This window comes from Perognathus longimembris, chromosome 4 (genome assembly GCF_023159225.1).
Source record: "Perognathus longimembris pacificus isolate PPM17 chromosome 4, ASM2315922v1, whole genome shotgun sequence".
NCBI lineage: Eukaryota > Metazoa > Chordata > Mammalia > Rodentia > Heteromyidae > Perognathus > Perognathus longimembris.
The window spans coordinates 71,662,415-71,677,787 of record NC_063164.1 but is presented as its reverse complement, the minus strand read 5'-3'; the positions used below and the strand labels follow the sequence as shown (position 1 = coordinate 71,677,787).

Sequence of the window (15,373 nt, the reverse complement as noted above, 5' to 3'; positions counted from 1 at the left end):
AATACTAACCTTTGTTCAGATATCAATATTGTTTTTTGTTATCATCACTTTGGATTCTTTGGATTTGCATTTAAGATTCTTCATGACTCATTGAGGTCTCACAAGCTTCTGGAGCATAAAATGAAGAGGGGATGGTTATAGTCACCAAAATGTCATATGGACAAGGGGTGAGTTATGAAGCATTTATAGATCCCACTAGATTTAGGGTGGCTCTAATCTAAGGAATGGATTTTTCTGAATTTTGTCAACTCTGCCTTCCTTCTCTGCATGAACTTAGTTCTTCATTTCATAAACAGAGAAGGAAGGCGAGAATCAGTGGCTGGGGAAAAATACGGTAGCCAGTGAAAGTACAGGAATGTGTCAGGGATAGGAGACCTCCGGGTGACCAGAAGTGCTGAGGACAGCTCTCTCTCACACACACACACCCCTGCTTACATGTCACAGTCATTTCTGGATGCAAGGATAATGTCTGAGTTCAGAATGTGCTGGCTCCTTTCAGGAGAAGTTCTGGGCCTTATAACACATGGAAAAGTTTAAACCCATAGTCTGGTTCTACTTAACACAATCTGATCACATAAATTAAGTGAAAACTTCTCCATGAAATTACCATTCAATTTAGAAGAAATCAGCAGGGGTTTTCTGATCTTTCCCCCCTCCCCTACAAATGATAAAAATTGTCTCACAAGCAAAAAATCTTCAGGATGTTTAAAGCAGATAGAAAAATTTATATTTGAGCAGAAGGAGATAATGTTCATTCTCCTTATTTGACAAACATAACTTTTCAACCTGTGAGGTAATAAAAATTACTCTTACAAAGAATATATATATATATATATATTTCTTAAAGAGTACATTGTATACTGCTACTTCAGCTCTGTTCAAACTTTCATTGGCATTTAGGTTTAATAGCAGGAAACCAAAAGCATTTTTTCCAGCACAATAAAAGAATTGTCTTGTTCAAAAGATGAGGAAATCCTTAAACCCTTGCTTCTGATACCCAATATATACTTGTCAGGGACACTCCGGGCATAGAGTTTCTACATTTGATAAGAAAATGAATTCCATACTCCTATTCACAAAGCATTTATTCTCTACACTCAGACTAGAAAATGTTCTTTAGGTTGATAAATGTGAATGTTTTTGACAGCTTATTCAAAAATAATTAGAAGCAGGAAAAGTGAGCCTTTGTAATATAAATCGGCCTGCTACAGATACAAGGTATAGACTGTGAAATGTCTTACAATTTCTGTGCAAATGAACTAAGTCTTTTTCATGTGCTCTTAAAAACAAACCAGAAAAAACCACCTTAACTAAAGAAAAATCATGGACCCCTCTTTCTCCGGAAATATTCTTCGTATACTTTAACACAATTACATTTCACACACATGCACTTTAACCCATTTACCATTAAACAATGTCTGAATTTCCTAATTTAGCTGTGCCTGAAAATTCAGGAGGTTAAGCTGTTTAGACTTGCTTTTTAAAAATTCACTATTTAATAATCTATAAAATGTTTATTTTGCTTTACTTAAATAAGCAGCTAATTTCTATTCACTATAAAGTCACAGTACTTTAAACATCCAAATCTTCTTTTTTTTTTTTGGCCAGTCCTAGGGCTTGGACTCAGGGCCTGAGCAATGTCCCTGGCTTCTTTTTGCTCAAGGCTAGCTCTCTGCCACTTGAGTTACAGCGCCACTTCTGGCCATTTTCTATATATGTGGTGCTGGGGAATTGAACCCAGAGCCTCATGTATATGGGGCAAGCATTCTTGCCACTAGGCCATATCCCCAGCCCCCAAATCTTCTTTCTTATTTTAGAACAATAGCTGAATTCCTACCACAAAGCAAGAAACTGCTTCTGAAAATTCAAATTCTTCTCTCATAGTCTGGTATTGTGATTTTTTGCATTCACAAGTTAAAATGTTGATATTGAGATATAACAAAAGTATTTTAGAAAATAAAACGTAACTTAGAAAGCATATATTTTGAAGTAAAAACTGAAAATATGTGATAAAAATTGGTGATAGTACACAAAATATTTATCAATATAATTTAAGATCCTTAAAGTTCTAGTGCAGTTAGCATTAAAAAATAAAAACTTTTAGATTTTCCACACAACCTACCTCACTTTTGCACATAAAAGAAAAAAAAGACAAAAGTACTGCTTCACAACACAGGGTTTTTCTTCTATAGTTCACAAAACAAAGAAAGGACTATCTTATACTTTAATGATATCCATGTAACCCAACAATATTCTCATTTCTGTAATATAAAAGAAGGTAAAATTTCAAACCTATCTCTCTGACTTCAGGTCATGGGGCAATTATTGATATACTAGTGACCCTATTCTTCAGAAAAAGATTATTTTCAATAACTGAGAAAAAGCCTGATCTAATTGAGAAAGATCTCCAGTAAAACAGCTGTTAATTAGTCCTCTTATCCAAGTAAATCAGTTATGATGGAAACTTTATTTATGTAGAACACCTTAATGCTCAGGATTGTGGGATAAATAAAACATTAAAAATGAGATTTTACTAGGCACCTATGGCTCATGCCTCTCATCCTAGCTACTGAGGTAGCTAGGTTCAAATCCAGGCTGAGGTTCAGATCCAGCCTAGGCAGCAAAGTCCATGACACTCTTACCTCCAATTAACCACCCCAAACTCAGAAGTGGAGCTTTGGCTCAAAGTGGTAGAGTGCTAGCCTTGAGTGAAAGAGTTCAAGGACAGTGCTCAGGCACTAGTTCAAGCCCCACAACCAACAATAATCATTATCTAGGTAAGCAGAGCACCAGGCTCCCTGCTGCATACAAAGAAGATACCTGACATTTTAATAAAATCTAGAAGCTAACACCATAAGCAATTTATTTATTATAGTAAAGTCTATTCATTCTACTTTGCTGATGTGGAATGTGGGGCCATTTCCCCTGCTGTTTGTAATATCTCAAAAGAAAAATTTGTCCCCAAATTTTCTTATACATTACCATTTTAAACCTTTCTACCCTGTTATTTTTCATACTATTTTTATTTCCACTGAAGTAATCTTATCCAAGATCTTGTCAGATAATACCAGATGAAATCTATGTTAACTAGGGGTTGGAGGCATGGCTCAGGTGTCAGAGAACCAGCCAATGAGTTGGAAGCAACTGTCAGATACTGAGTTACAGTGTAGGTTTCAGACCAAAAAAAAAAGACAGACAGACATACAGAAAGGAAGAAAGAATCTATTAACTGATGTTTTAAAGTATAGTATCTCTAATGATGGAAGAGCTTTTACACATCACATGTTTTTATGCTGTGTGAACAATCTCTGGTCTAAGAGAAGACAATATCATAACGAGAGTACTGATCTGCTATGGGCTGAAATAAACCATAATGTCCTTAAGTTTATATTTCAGCAGTTTCGGATAGACATTTTAGCAAATGACTTGGTGGGGTAGAATATGTAGCAGAATTACTGATAATGCACTAAATATATTCTGCAGTTTTTAAGATTATATCCTAAGAGATAAGATTTCTAAGCATAAAACACTGAGCATAATACAGATGAGGCGAAGAAAGGCAGAAAGAGGCATGGACTTTAGGCATTATATAAGTTAAATCCAATATCTACCAGTTAAATTTGTCTCATGTATTACTCTCCAAGGAAGTGCAGTCTCCTCCCCACTCAAGTGAGACTATTAATTCCTACTCAAACACTTTAACAACAAAATGAGATATCATATGTTGTCCAAGCACATGAAAGAGGCCTAGTAAATATTAACCTCTTTCTTCTTGTTCTCTATTTAAGACGGTTGTGTTAATTTGGATGCCACCAATTGTAGAATTCAGGTAACTGATTTTAGTTGTTTATTCATGCATAGTCCATATGTAGAGAATTTATTAACCAGGTTGAGGCCAAGAGGATTGTAAAGAATATATTCAATAAGTTAAAGAATTTTTGACAGTTTTCATGAACATGACTATATGGCATACAAATTTGGCATATCTGATTAGAAGTTACTATCAGCTGTTAGTTTCAAGTAGGAGTTCTCCATGGTCAGAGCATTTTAAAGCAGTTTGTTGAGTAAAAGTTTCTCTTCCCTCAGTGTTTATTTTTTTTTTTAAATCAACTCTGCTGGCTCTGGTGGCTTATGCCTGTAATCCTAGCTGCTCAAGAGGCTGAGATCTCAAAATTATGGTTCATAGCCACCCTGGTCAGGAAATATGTGACACTCTTATCTCTAATAAACTACCAAAAATCCAGAAATGGATCTGTGGCTCAAGTGGTAGAGTGCTAGCCTTGAGCAAAAAAGCTCAGGCACAGCACCCAGGCCCTGAGTTCAAGCCCCTGAATCAGCACACACACACAAAAGTCAACACAGGCTTTCTCCTACTTTACTAACTCTTTTCATTCCCCACATATAAGTATTAATTAGCAAACATGTTGAAAAATCATCTATAAAACAAACTAGTCCTGAACCACATGTATACTCCTAATATTGAAACTTTGTGATAGTTCTGTGACTTTTATTATAGTGACATCTCTTTACTAATCTTTTCTCGTTGGTTGTCAAGTTACTAATGAAGTATGTTCTAGAATAGTTAGTTATACTGTCTAAATATACTCATGTAAGCTTCTTTCTGAATAACAAATTTTTATCATTTGTGGTTTAGTGGTCAGATTAACACGTTAGTGCTAGGCTCCAATATGAAATCATAGACAAGCTGATGGCTTTCCAGACTCAAGGAATTCTTGAAAAGACAATGGCTACTCCTGCCATAACATGTATGTCGCATGATGGCAAAGTTGTTGAAGCCTTTCTTACTTTATTGGGAAAAATGATTATATTTATGTAGTTATTTCAGTAATTATTCTAAAATAAAGAAAATGCTTATTTTCTAAAATATATCCCATCATTTTCATCTGCCACTCCTGATCATACTAAGAGAGTTCTTCCTCAAGTAGCAATAATCAAAACATGAATTCTCCTTTATTTTATTTTTAGTTTTTGAACACTATTCCTTTGTTCTTTATATTTCATTGATCTTACAGCTAATGTCTAGTCTGACCTATAAGAAAGGTTACTGCATACCTCCTTAGAATCACACTTTGACTTTTTTCCACATTGTTGTATTTGATAGGTAGTAGGATGGCTCCCTGAATGGTTGTTCAAAACAGACAAAACTCATCTTTATTAAAACTCATAATTGAATTCATCTAGGGCAATGCACACACACCTTTGGATGGTGTAGTGCAAAAACAGGTGGCTTCCTTCATGTTCTGGGGATGTATAACTTAAGAAATTAAATATGGACTGAGTAGTGGAAGCTCACACCTGTAATCCATGCTCCTCAAGAGGCTGAGAACCAGAGCATTGAAACCAGCTAGGAGAAAAGATTGGAGAGACACCATCTCTAAAATAATCAGCAAAAACACTAAACCGGAGGTGTAGCTCAAGTGTGTGGAGAGCCAGTAGAACAGGAGCAAGTGCTAGCTTCTGAACTCAAACAACTACCACAGTTTAAAAAAAAAGAATTGAGCCTAGGGACCCCTTTGGGAGGTGTGCCTTCCTGTGGTATTTAAACATATTACTATCCTTTCTATGCTTGATTAATTTTTGGTACTATAATTCTCTGTTGCAAGTGTCCTATCATCTGTACTACTGTTAGAAGCCAATCGTCTTTTTGTACTCAATCACTATCAATAATATTTGGACTGCATTTTAGCTGGTAGTGTGACAGGGGCGATCAATGCTCTGTCAGCACCAGGAGCTCCTTGAAAAGAGAACAGAATGGATTTCAGTGTAATAAGGAAGATAAAATCAACTCTGGCAAAGTCAATTCCTAATCAAAATTTGAAAAAGAATAAGAATGAAGAGCTAGATAAAGCCAGAAATGTGAATATCAAGGAAAAGACCAAATAGTGAAAAGGTAGAGTAAGCCTTTATGTAGATGTTACTGAGATGCATTGTGAAAGATCATTAGTTATTTTCTTTTCTCAGCTAGTTTAAATAGGAGTAGGAATCCTATCTCCTTTAACTTGGGTAACTAAAATCTAGCAGATTACAAGTTCACAATGTTCATTTCTCAATGTAATTTTTTATATAAAGATAGTAACAAACGGAATCTCAAATCTGAGGCAAATGCATGCTTGACAGGAACTTGTAAACACCGTATTCCGAGAAATTTGAGTTTATCAAAGACATGTAATTCTTCTTAGATATTGTGTGGGTTAATATGAAATTTGTTATCACATTTAGGATAGACTTGTTTACTTCCTATAGTATAGGTCAGTAATGCTGAAAAATACCAGTATCACAAGCAAACAAGAGAAAAAGTACAAGAAAATGCCCAGATAATGTCACTGGCTAAGACTGTAATAATGTGGATCTGGCTAATTTATTTGAAAATATTATGATTCACTTAATGGACTTCCCCATGAGTATTATTGCTGGAAGAGTAGATTCATCCATTTTGGCACAAATGAATCAACTTTTTACCCTAAATTGTTAATATTTCATTAATTCCAATGCTTTCAAAACATTGTAATAATTATACTGAAGTTATCCTATTTGAAGAGGTTTTTGAAATATTTGCTATTATTTTAAAAACTTACTACTTAATAAGTTATTATAACATATATATAGTATTTGCTTATTGCTTCAGAACTATATTTTCTGCTTTTATTTATTACAAAATATTCTTTAAATTCATTGACTAATTTATTCATTCAGCTAATATTTTATTGGAAATTTATACACTAGCCATATTATAGTCACTTGATAATTGAAATAATTTTTTTATTCTTATGCTACAATATCATATGTGTGACATATTGTTGCTTTGGGGGGTGTGGGGGTTTGGGTTTGTTTTGTGCCAGCCCTGGGGCTTCAACTCAGGCCACCAGCCCTGAACTCACAGTGCTAGCCTTCACCCTTTTTGCTCAAGGCTATCACTCTACTACTTGAGCTACAGCTCCACTTCTGGCTTGTGTGTGAGTCTGTGTGTGTGTGTGTGCACATGTGTGCACGTGCATGTAGATGCACGTTTGTTTAATTTTTATTGTCAGGTGATATACAGAGGGGTTACAGTTACATACATAAGGTAGTGAGTACATTTCACGACAAACTGGTTACCTCCTCCCTCATTTTTCTCATCCTCCCCGCCTCGAGTTGTACCATTGGTTTACTATATATTGTCTTGTAAATATTACTGTTGTATTGGTTCGCCTTTTACCATTTGTCTCACCATTTTGAGGTTCCCCTTCCTTTCCTGATTTAGACAAAAATATATACAATACCTAGTGTACCCAAATCAAATGCAGTGAAAACAGAGGCTAAACCAAAATTACTAAATGTTTAATTTATGCTTTATGAACAAAACAGCAATCAAAATTCAGCCTTGTTCAAAAGAGCTCTTAATCCTTCACAATATAATAATAGTATGAGCTTTTAAAATATGTTTCTAAACCCACTCAACACCCTCTGAGGAAATATTGGAGAATTATTTTAAGAATTTAAAAATGCAACATGTATTTGTACATCAGGTAATATTAAACTTACAAATATGCATGGATGTGTTTATGCACATGCTAGATACCTTTTTTTTTTTTTTTTTTTTTTTTTTTTTGCCAGTCCTGGGCCTTGGACTCAGGGCCTGAGCACTGTCCCTGGCTTCTTTTTGCTCAAGGCTAACACTCTGCCACTTAAGCCACAGCGCCACTTCTGGCCATTTTCTATATATGTGTTGCTGGGGAATCAAACCCAGGGCCTCATGTATACAAACGAGGCAAGCACTCTTGCCACTGGGCCATATTCCCAGCCCCGCTAGATACCTTTTTACAATTCTTGAATGAAAACTTTATAAGAACTTGTATCAACAGTAGAGGGGGCCCAACAGCTGCAAAGGACATTGATGAAACAAACTAAGAAACCGAAGGGCAGCAGGGAGAAAAAAGAAATTAGAGAAAAAGAAGGATCAGATTACACTAAGCAAAAGGAAAGAAATGTACATATCACCTGACCTGGAAGGAATTGTTTTTATGGTTAATATTCATAGAGTACATAAGCATTGTTGACTAGAATGACGATGTCCATCATTGGGAAGGTTAAAAAAATGATGAAAACTAGGGAGTGGGGGGGGGGGGGAAGGAAGGCAGGAGAAAAACGAGGGAGGGGGGTAACAAGTATGACAAATGTATTCACTACTTTAAATATGTAACTGTAACCTCTCTGTATATCATCTTGACAGTAAAAAATATTTTACTATGTATGTATAGATATAGATAGATGCATATATATGTATATGTACATATATGTGTGTATATATATATCTGTATTTGTGTATATGTATGTATATATGTTAGTTTTCAGTTATGCAAGAATTATAAAAGAAGCTTTTCAGTAGATTATATAAAAATTAAATATCCTTAGCTAAGTAAGAAAACAAAACAAAAACAAAAAAAGAACTTGTATCAAGATGGCCATTACTATTAGCATTATTAGTGTTAAGTTGAAACTGTCAGCAGATTATAACTAAACATTAACTCATCTTTTAATGACTTAGAAATTAATTAATTTCTAGAAATCCTAGCTAATAAAAATATAAATCTGATATTGCAATAACAGATATAAGTTTTTAAGTATATTGAATTTTTTGCATCTTTATTGTAAGTTTTAAAAAAAAATATTTGAGTATGTTTAACCTTCTGATGTTACATATAGGTAAATTGGTTTCCCAATACTTTTTTATGTGCAAGTTAACTAAGTAGTTTATACAAAGTCTTTGTTAAATTCTTCAGCATGATTGGCATGATTTCTATTTGTTAGGACATTGAATTTTTTTTCTTTTATAAAGTAACTTTAAATAGGCTTTTAATATTGTACAAATATATGAATATTTTCTCAGTGGAGAAAAATCATAGTCTCCACATATAATGTATAATACAGTAAAGCACTAAAATTCTCAAAAAATAAAATAAACATTTTTTCCTCTAGATTTTGTCACACAGCAGAAATTCACAGTGGTGTGTACCTTATGTATATTTCAGAAAGCACTATCATTGCTTTGTCTTTCAAGGTCATTGAGTACTTTATGCATAATATATAGTACCTATGACAGTACCTAAGATCTTCAGGGGCAGAATTGAATGAAGAAACTATAATAGAGAATTAGTTCAGAAAAAGTTCCTAAGTAAACTGTTTAAGAGGGGCTGGGAATATGGCCTAGTGGTAAAGTGCTTACCTTGTATGCATGAAGCTGTGGGTTTGATTCCTCAGCACCACATATATAAGAAAAGCCAGAAGTGGCGCTGTGGCTCAGTGGTAGAATGCTAGCCTTGAGCAAAAAGAAGCCAGGGACAGTGCTCAGGCCCTGAGTTCAAAACACAGGACTGGCAAATAAAAAAAAGAAAGAAAACTGTTTAAGAATAATGTTATCACCTGAATTTCAATGAAACTGTAATTTTATTTTAAATAAATAATTCTGAAATAGATAAGACAGGCAGAATTTTTTTTTGTAGATCCTGGGTATAGAATTCAGGGCTTGGGCACTGTCCCTGAGCCTCTTGGTGCTCAAGGCTAGCTCTCTTACCACTTGAGCCGCAGTGCCACTTCCAGCTTTTTTTCTGAGTGGTTTATTAGAGATAAGTACACCAACTTGTATCAAGTAGCCCTTTATGGTATAGGAGAGCCTCCTTCTTACTGACAAAAACTCTGTTTAAATACAAATGGAAAGTGAGTATGATAGTGCTTGCTTATAATCTAGCACCGAGAGGCTGGGGCAGGAGCATGGCAAGTTCAAAGCCAGCATGAGTTACATAGTGAGACTCTGTCTCAAGGAAAAAATGATTAATATAGGTATTAATATAGTTATTGACTACATAGTATAATGTGCACAACATCTTTCATATCCCAGTAATGAGTATGAATAAAAAAAAAAGCTGATTACTAACATGAAATGTGACAATATATCTGGGAACATTCTGAGAGTGTTCTGTTTTGGGTTTTGTTTTTTGTTTTTATGCTGGTACTGGGCCCTTGCTCAGCTTTTTTACCCATGGCTGTCTGGCACTTTACTACTTGAGCCATACCTCCAGCTCTGACACTTTGCTGCTTAACTGGAGATAAGAATCTCTGGGATTTGTCTGCCTAGGCTGAATTCAAGCCCTGGTCCTAAGATTTTAGCCTCCTGAGTAGCTAGGATTATATGCCTAAACCATTGGCACACAGCTTGAAGCTATGTTCACACAGCAAGCAACACTTTTTGCTTAGATTGATTTTCACAGACTGATAAAAAAGAATAGCAAAGGTTTTATAAAGCTGTTTTAATTCATGAGTAGCATGCAGCTTTTCTTCTTTATTGTTTTTCTTGGAGATGGTAGCAAAGGCTGAACATATAGCCTTATATGCAAACCCACAGCCACACTTGGTGGCTTAACTCTGGAAAAAGCAGACTTCACACAGACTGTCAGGGATAAAGCTGGATGGGGCAGGGCAGGACAGGGGACATGCCCACAAGGTATCAGCAGCACCCTTTCCCCACCACACTGCAAGCTGTGCCAGTACTAAGGTTTGAACTCTGGGCATGGGCATTTGTCCTTAGCATTTTTGCTCAAGGCTGGCTCTTTACCACATTAGCCACATCTCTGTTCTACTTCTGGCTAATTTGGTGGTTAATTAGAGGGAAAAGTGTTACAGACTTTCCTGTCAGGACTAGCTTTGAACTGTGATCCTCAGATCAGGCTCCTGAGTAGCTAAGATTACAGACAGAAGCCACTAACATCAAGCTACAATTTGCATTTCATTGCTCACAGCAAGTCTAGCAGGAAGGTAGGTATTAGTGCCCTGTTTAAAAGGAAGGAACTGAGGCTTACTACTTGTATTTTGCTCAAATTCTGGTCTGTTGTTCTCAAAGCCCACCCAGCTCCTTGACACCCTTCTCAGCACTTGCTGAGGAGCCAGTGGAGAAAGCAAGCCAGACCTTCACAAGTTAAATGTTATTTAAATTCCAGGTTTTGTTTTCAGAACGTTCTTTGCAAAATGTGGATAGTCTCAAAGCCAATTAGTCTTTCATTTCTCCTGATGCTGCAGCTGGGAGCGCGACCATGGACTGCTAGTTAGCAAGAACAGCAAGCACATGGGACTGGGCAGGGAAGGCTATAAAGCTCAACTTCCCTCTCAGCACCTGCTGCTCCAGCAGGAAGGTAAAAACCGTGTTTAATAACTACAGGTCTGGGTAATGTGGTTTGGTCTTCATACCTTCACTTAGGTGGAGCCCGAGAAGTTGAAGACACTAACAGAAGGTTTGGAAGCCTACAGCCGAGCCCGGAAAAGGAACAGAAAGTAAGCATTTCTGTTTTTCATTTTACTTTTCAAGAAATAATCTCCTGACTTTCCTTCAAAAGGAAAGGAAATCTCAATGAATGGGTCCATGTTGTGACCTAAACAACTGCTATAAGTACTTCTCCTCTTTAGTAGTTATCCCCAAAGAGAATCATTACACACAAGCTTAATTAGCTATTACCAAAAACAATTTTTTGCAATTTACATATAAACTATACATGGGATTTGCTTTTCTCATCAGCTCTATCCCCACTCCCTACATCTCCATCCCACTTGTTCAGCAGGAAAGAAGCTATGATTGATATTTCTTTAAGCTATAATTAAATATGCTCCAGAAATTTAGTAAGTCATTTACAATTCAAACACTTTTGGGGGAGGGAATATTTCCCATTATACATACTAAACTTTTTTTTGACAGACTAGCCCTTAATCAAAGTGGTGTTTTGTTATAGCATGGGGGAGGGGGTGGACTTTTAAATAATTTTCCTTTGGAATTATAACAAGACATTAGACATTGAGCCATTATTACCCTTTTTTTTCTGGATTGTTTTTTGAGTAAATTGTAGTACAGATAATATTAGCAGACAATATTTTAAGATCTTGCTGTAATTCAATGTAGTTTTTGTATCACAACTACTACAAATCATTTATAAAATAAATATTAGAATGATTAGTGATATATCTTACATAAAAAGACTACTCGTAGGATTTAGAACTGGGGTAAAACTAGTACAATCAATGCTATAACTGGATGGAAGGAGAGAAATTGCAAAATACCTATACCATAAAATTATCAGTGGACCAGTTGCTTTGTAATTATGCAGTTTTTGAAAGGTAATGAATAACCAACCACAGTTTTAAAGTTGTTTCCTCAAAGCCCGATCACTATTTATAGTGAATTAATAGGGGCATTGTCTAAAGGAATTTTCTTCATGATAAATAACCATAAACTTAGACTACAGATTGAACAGGTTAAAGAACATATTGAAGCAAATACTTTATTTACCATGCACTTGTCTGAGTGAATTGCCTTGCCTTGTATAGGTAAGATTACTTGTATACTGCCTTGCCTTGCCTTCAGAATGCTTTACATTTTGCCCATGTAATTTCAAAGCTATTACTAATTCTCCCAATCACAAGACTAGCATGAATTGCTGAACCCATTTACAAATGAGGATACTCAGACTCAAATAGCTTAAATAATTAGTTGAAAGTTACATAACTGGTAATGGTGTACTGAATCAAATCTTTTCTTTATACATTTATTTGTTCTCACCCTGAGGAAACTAATTTAAAAATCTGTGCCAAGACAGTGCTATACTCCTTGAGGCTTATGCTTCAGGGAAAGAGATGGATTCTGAAACAAACAACTGAAAAGTGGAAATGGCAATGACAGCAATAGATTGTGTTTTGAGATCATAGCAATATGAGAGGAAACTCCAGAAAAGGAGGAGTTTCTAGAAATGAGACCTGAGCCAAGCCTGATATACTATATAGGTATTAGCTAGACCAAAGGATGTCAAGACCAAGATGGTGTAGAGGGCAAACAAGAGCTTTTTGTTGTGTATATGTACGTGCTCGTATATGCATGTGCTGCTTGCACTGGGGTTTGAACTCAGGGCTTCAAGTTTTCTCTTAGCTTCTTCCACTCAAGGCTGGTGCACTATCACTTGAGCCACACCTACACTTTCCGCTTTTTGCCAATTATTTGGAGATAAGAGTTTCATGGACTTTTCTGCCTGAACCTGGCTTCAAACCATTGTCTTCAGATCTCAACCACCTGAGTAGTTAGGACTACAGGCATGAGCTCCTGAGTAACACCCAGCAGAGAAAGGTTTAGGATAGCTTCAGAAATAGATTTTGAGAGAAAGTACCATATACAACATCCAAAGGCATATGACCAGAGAAGTAAGTAGGAAGCAGATTCTGAAGGGCTTTGTGTGAGACCCATACAGTCTCCATCTTACTGGAAGTGCCTGAAGAGGGCAGGTGATAAGATTTTCACTTTAGATATGTGTGTATAGGATCAATTTCAAGGAATAGTATTGAAGGTGATCATCATATGCCAGAAGTCAAGAGATGATGACCAAAACTAAGAGGAGTAATGATAATAGAAGAGAAAGAATGTGATCAAGACATATTTAGGAGGAAAAGTTACATATAATGGTAGTTGATTAGAATGTGGAAGAAAGAAAATAATCAAGGACAACTCTCAGATTTTTAGCTTGGATAACCCAATGGGTATAGAAGCACAGGCTGAAATGGGAATTGCAAGAAGGAAACCGTCTTGTCCCTGTTTGACCTGCTGTGGGATGGTTCAGACACAAGTCTGAAATGGGAAAAGTAGCATTTGACGAATGGGTACAATCACACAGAAACACTTTAGCCAGAGATATACAGGTAAGGATTGAATGCTAGGACATTTGGACATTTCATAGAGAAATAAAGACAATGGGGAGATGACCAGAAAGGAAGTAAATCAAGGAGGAGAGGAAGAAGCAAAGAATAACTTTTTCCTGTATGATAAAGTAATCAACAGAGGTCCAATAAGGTAAGAACTGGAAAATCTCCATTGGATTAGAAAGTTTGGAAGCCACTGGTGGTGCTGAGAGTGACTTCAGTACACTAGAGGGTGCAGCCCACAAAGTGCTATGGGTTAAGGACAGAAAAGGAAAGTCAAGATAGCAGATAGATTATTCATTCTCCTTTTTACCCTCAATATGAAAAGTTCCTGAAAAGTAACAATGGAAGACTTTTTAAGATGTCAAGGATTTAACTGCATTTGTACATTGAGAGACAGAGGGATGGGAGACTATTTTTTAAAAAGTAAGGTGTTGGCTGCGAATATGGCCTAGTGGTAGAGTGCTTGCCTCATATACATGAAGTCCTGGGTTTGATTCCTAATCAGTACATATATAGAAAAGGCCAGAAGTGGTGCTGTGGCCCAAGTGGTAGAGTGCTGGCCTTGAGCAAAAAGAAGCTGGGGACAGTGCTCAGGCCCTGAGTTCAAGCCCCAGGACTGACCAAAAAAAAAAAAAAAAGCAAGGTGTCATTTGGAGCAAGAAGTGTCCCCTCTATTTTTAAGGGGCGGGGGGTGGGGGTGGTGGCAAGGAGCTACTGGGACTTGAAATTAGGGCCTGGGCAGTGTTCCTTAACTTTTTCACTCAATGCTGGTGATGCTTTTCTTCTATTTAAGCTACAGCCATACGGCTGGCGTTTTGATGGTTAATTGGAGATGAGAGTGTCACAGACTTTCCTGCCCCAGTTGGAGATGTCAGCTTTCTAAGTAGCTAGGATTATAGGCATGAGCCACTGGTGCCCAGCTAACAGGTTGATTTTTTTACCTAGGTTCAAATCATATTACTGCTTCATCACAGCTGTGTACTTCTGGGTATGTTGCATAATCTCTCTGAGCCTAAATGCTTTATTTCTAAAAATAAACAGTAATTTCTACAGTAGGATCATTATAACATTGACAATAGCGAGTGAGCTTTAACACAGTACTTGACAAATAAATGATAGTTAATAGATAACTATTTTTATTAATAAAGATGCAAGTAAAAAAATTATATAATATTTTTACTAGTTGAAACATTTTACCACATTAAATGCTTAGATCTTTATGTAGGCATTTTAATCCTTAAAGTCTTATATCAAACTGAACAATAAATTAATATCTTTAAAATGACATACTAATTTTATATCCTAATCATACAAGAGTTAGTAACATATTCAATGCATTGCTCCAGGTAATTTTGTATTTTAAAACAGAAATAGCTTTATTACACAAAAAATCTATAACCTTTTGCATATTTGAAGATCAAATTTTCTGTTGCTATGTAAAAAAAAGGTAGCCTGATATTTTATGAAACTGTAAAAATGATAAAATAAAATAAACCACACTTTAATTTTAAAGGCAAGAAATCATACTTAGCTTGTTAAATATTCTTAAAATGATCTTCTTTTTTGGAGGATTAGATTTCCAGAATCTAGAGTTCTTCTCTCAGGTCTCATTCAGGTTTGCTTGGTCCAACCCAAAATGAGCCACAAT

General features: G+C 36.0%; 1 protein-coding gene across 6 annotated transcripts in view; it reads left to right on the top strand.

Moving 5' to 3' along the window:
• Positions 1-15,373, top strand: part of Mbd5 (methyl-CpG binding domain protein 5) — a 352,039-nt gene that overhangs the window by 325,633 nt on the left and 11,033 nt on the right. For 5 of the 6 annotated variants that reach the window (XM_048345506.1, XM_048345505.1, XM_048345509.1 and 2 more), the window contains one exon: positions 11,249-11,322. In XM_048345506.1, coding sequence (XP_048201463.1) covers positions 11,249-11,322 — 74 coding nt within the window. Of the gene's footprint in view, positions 1-75; positions 168-11,248; positions 11,323-15,373 lie in introns of those variants that run through there. The other variant, XM_048345508.1, reaches the window with a different exon arrangement.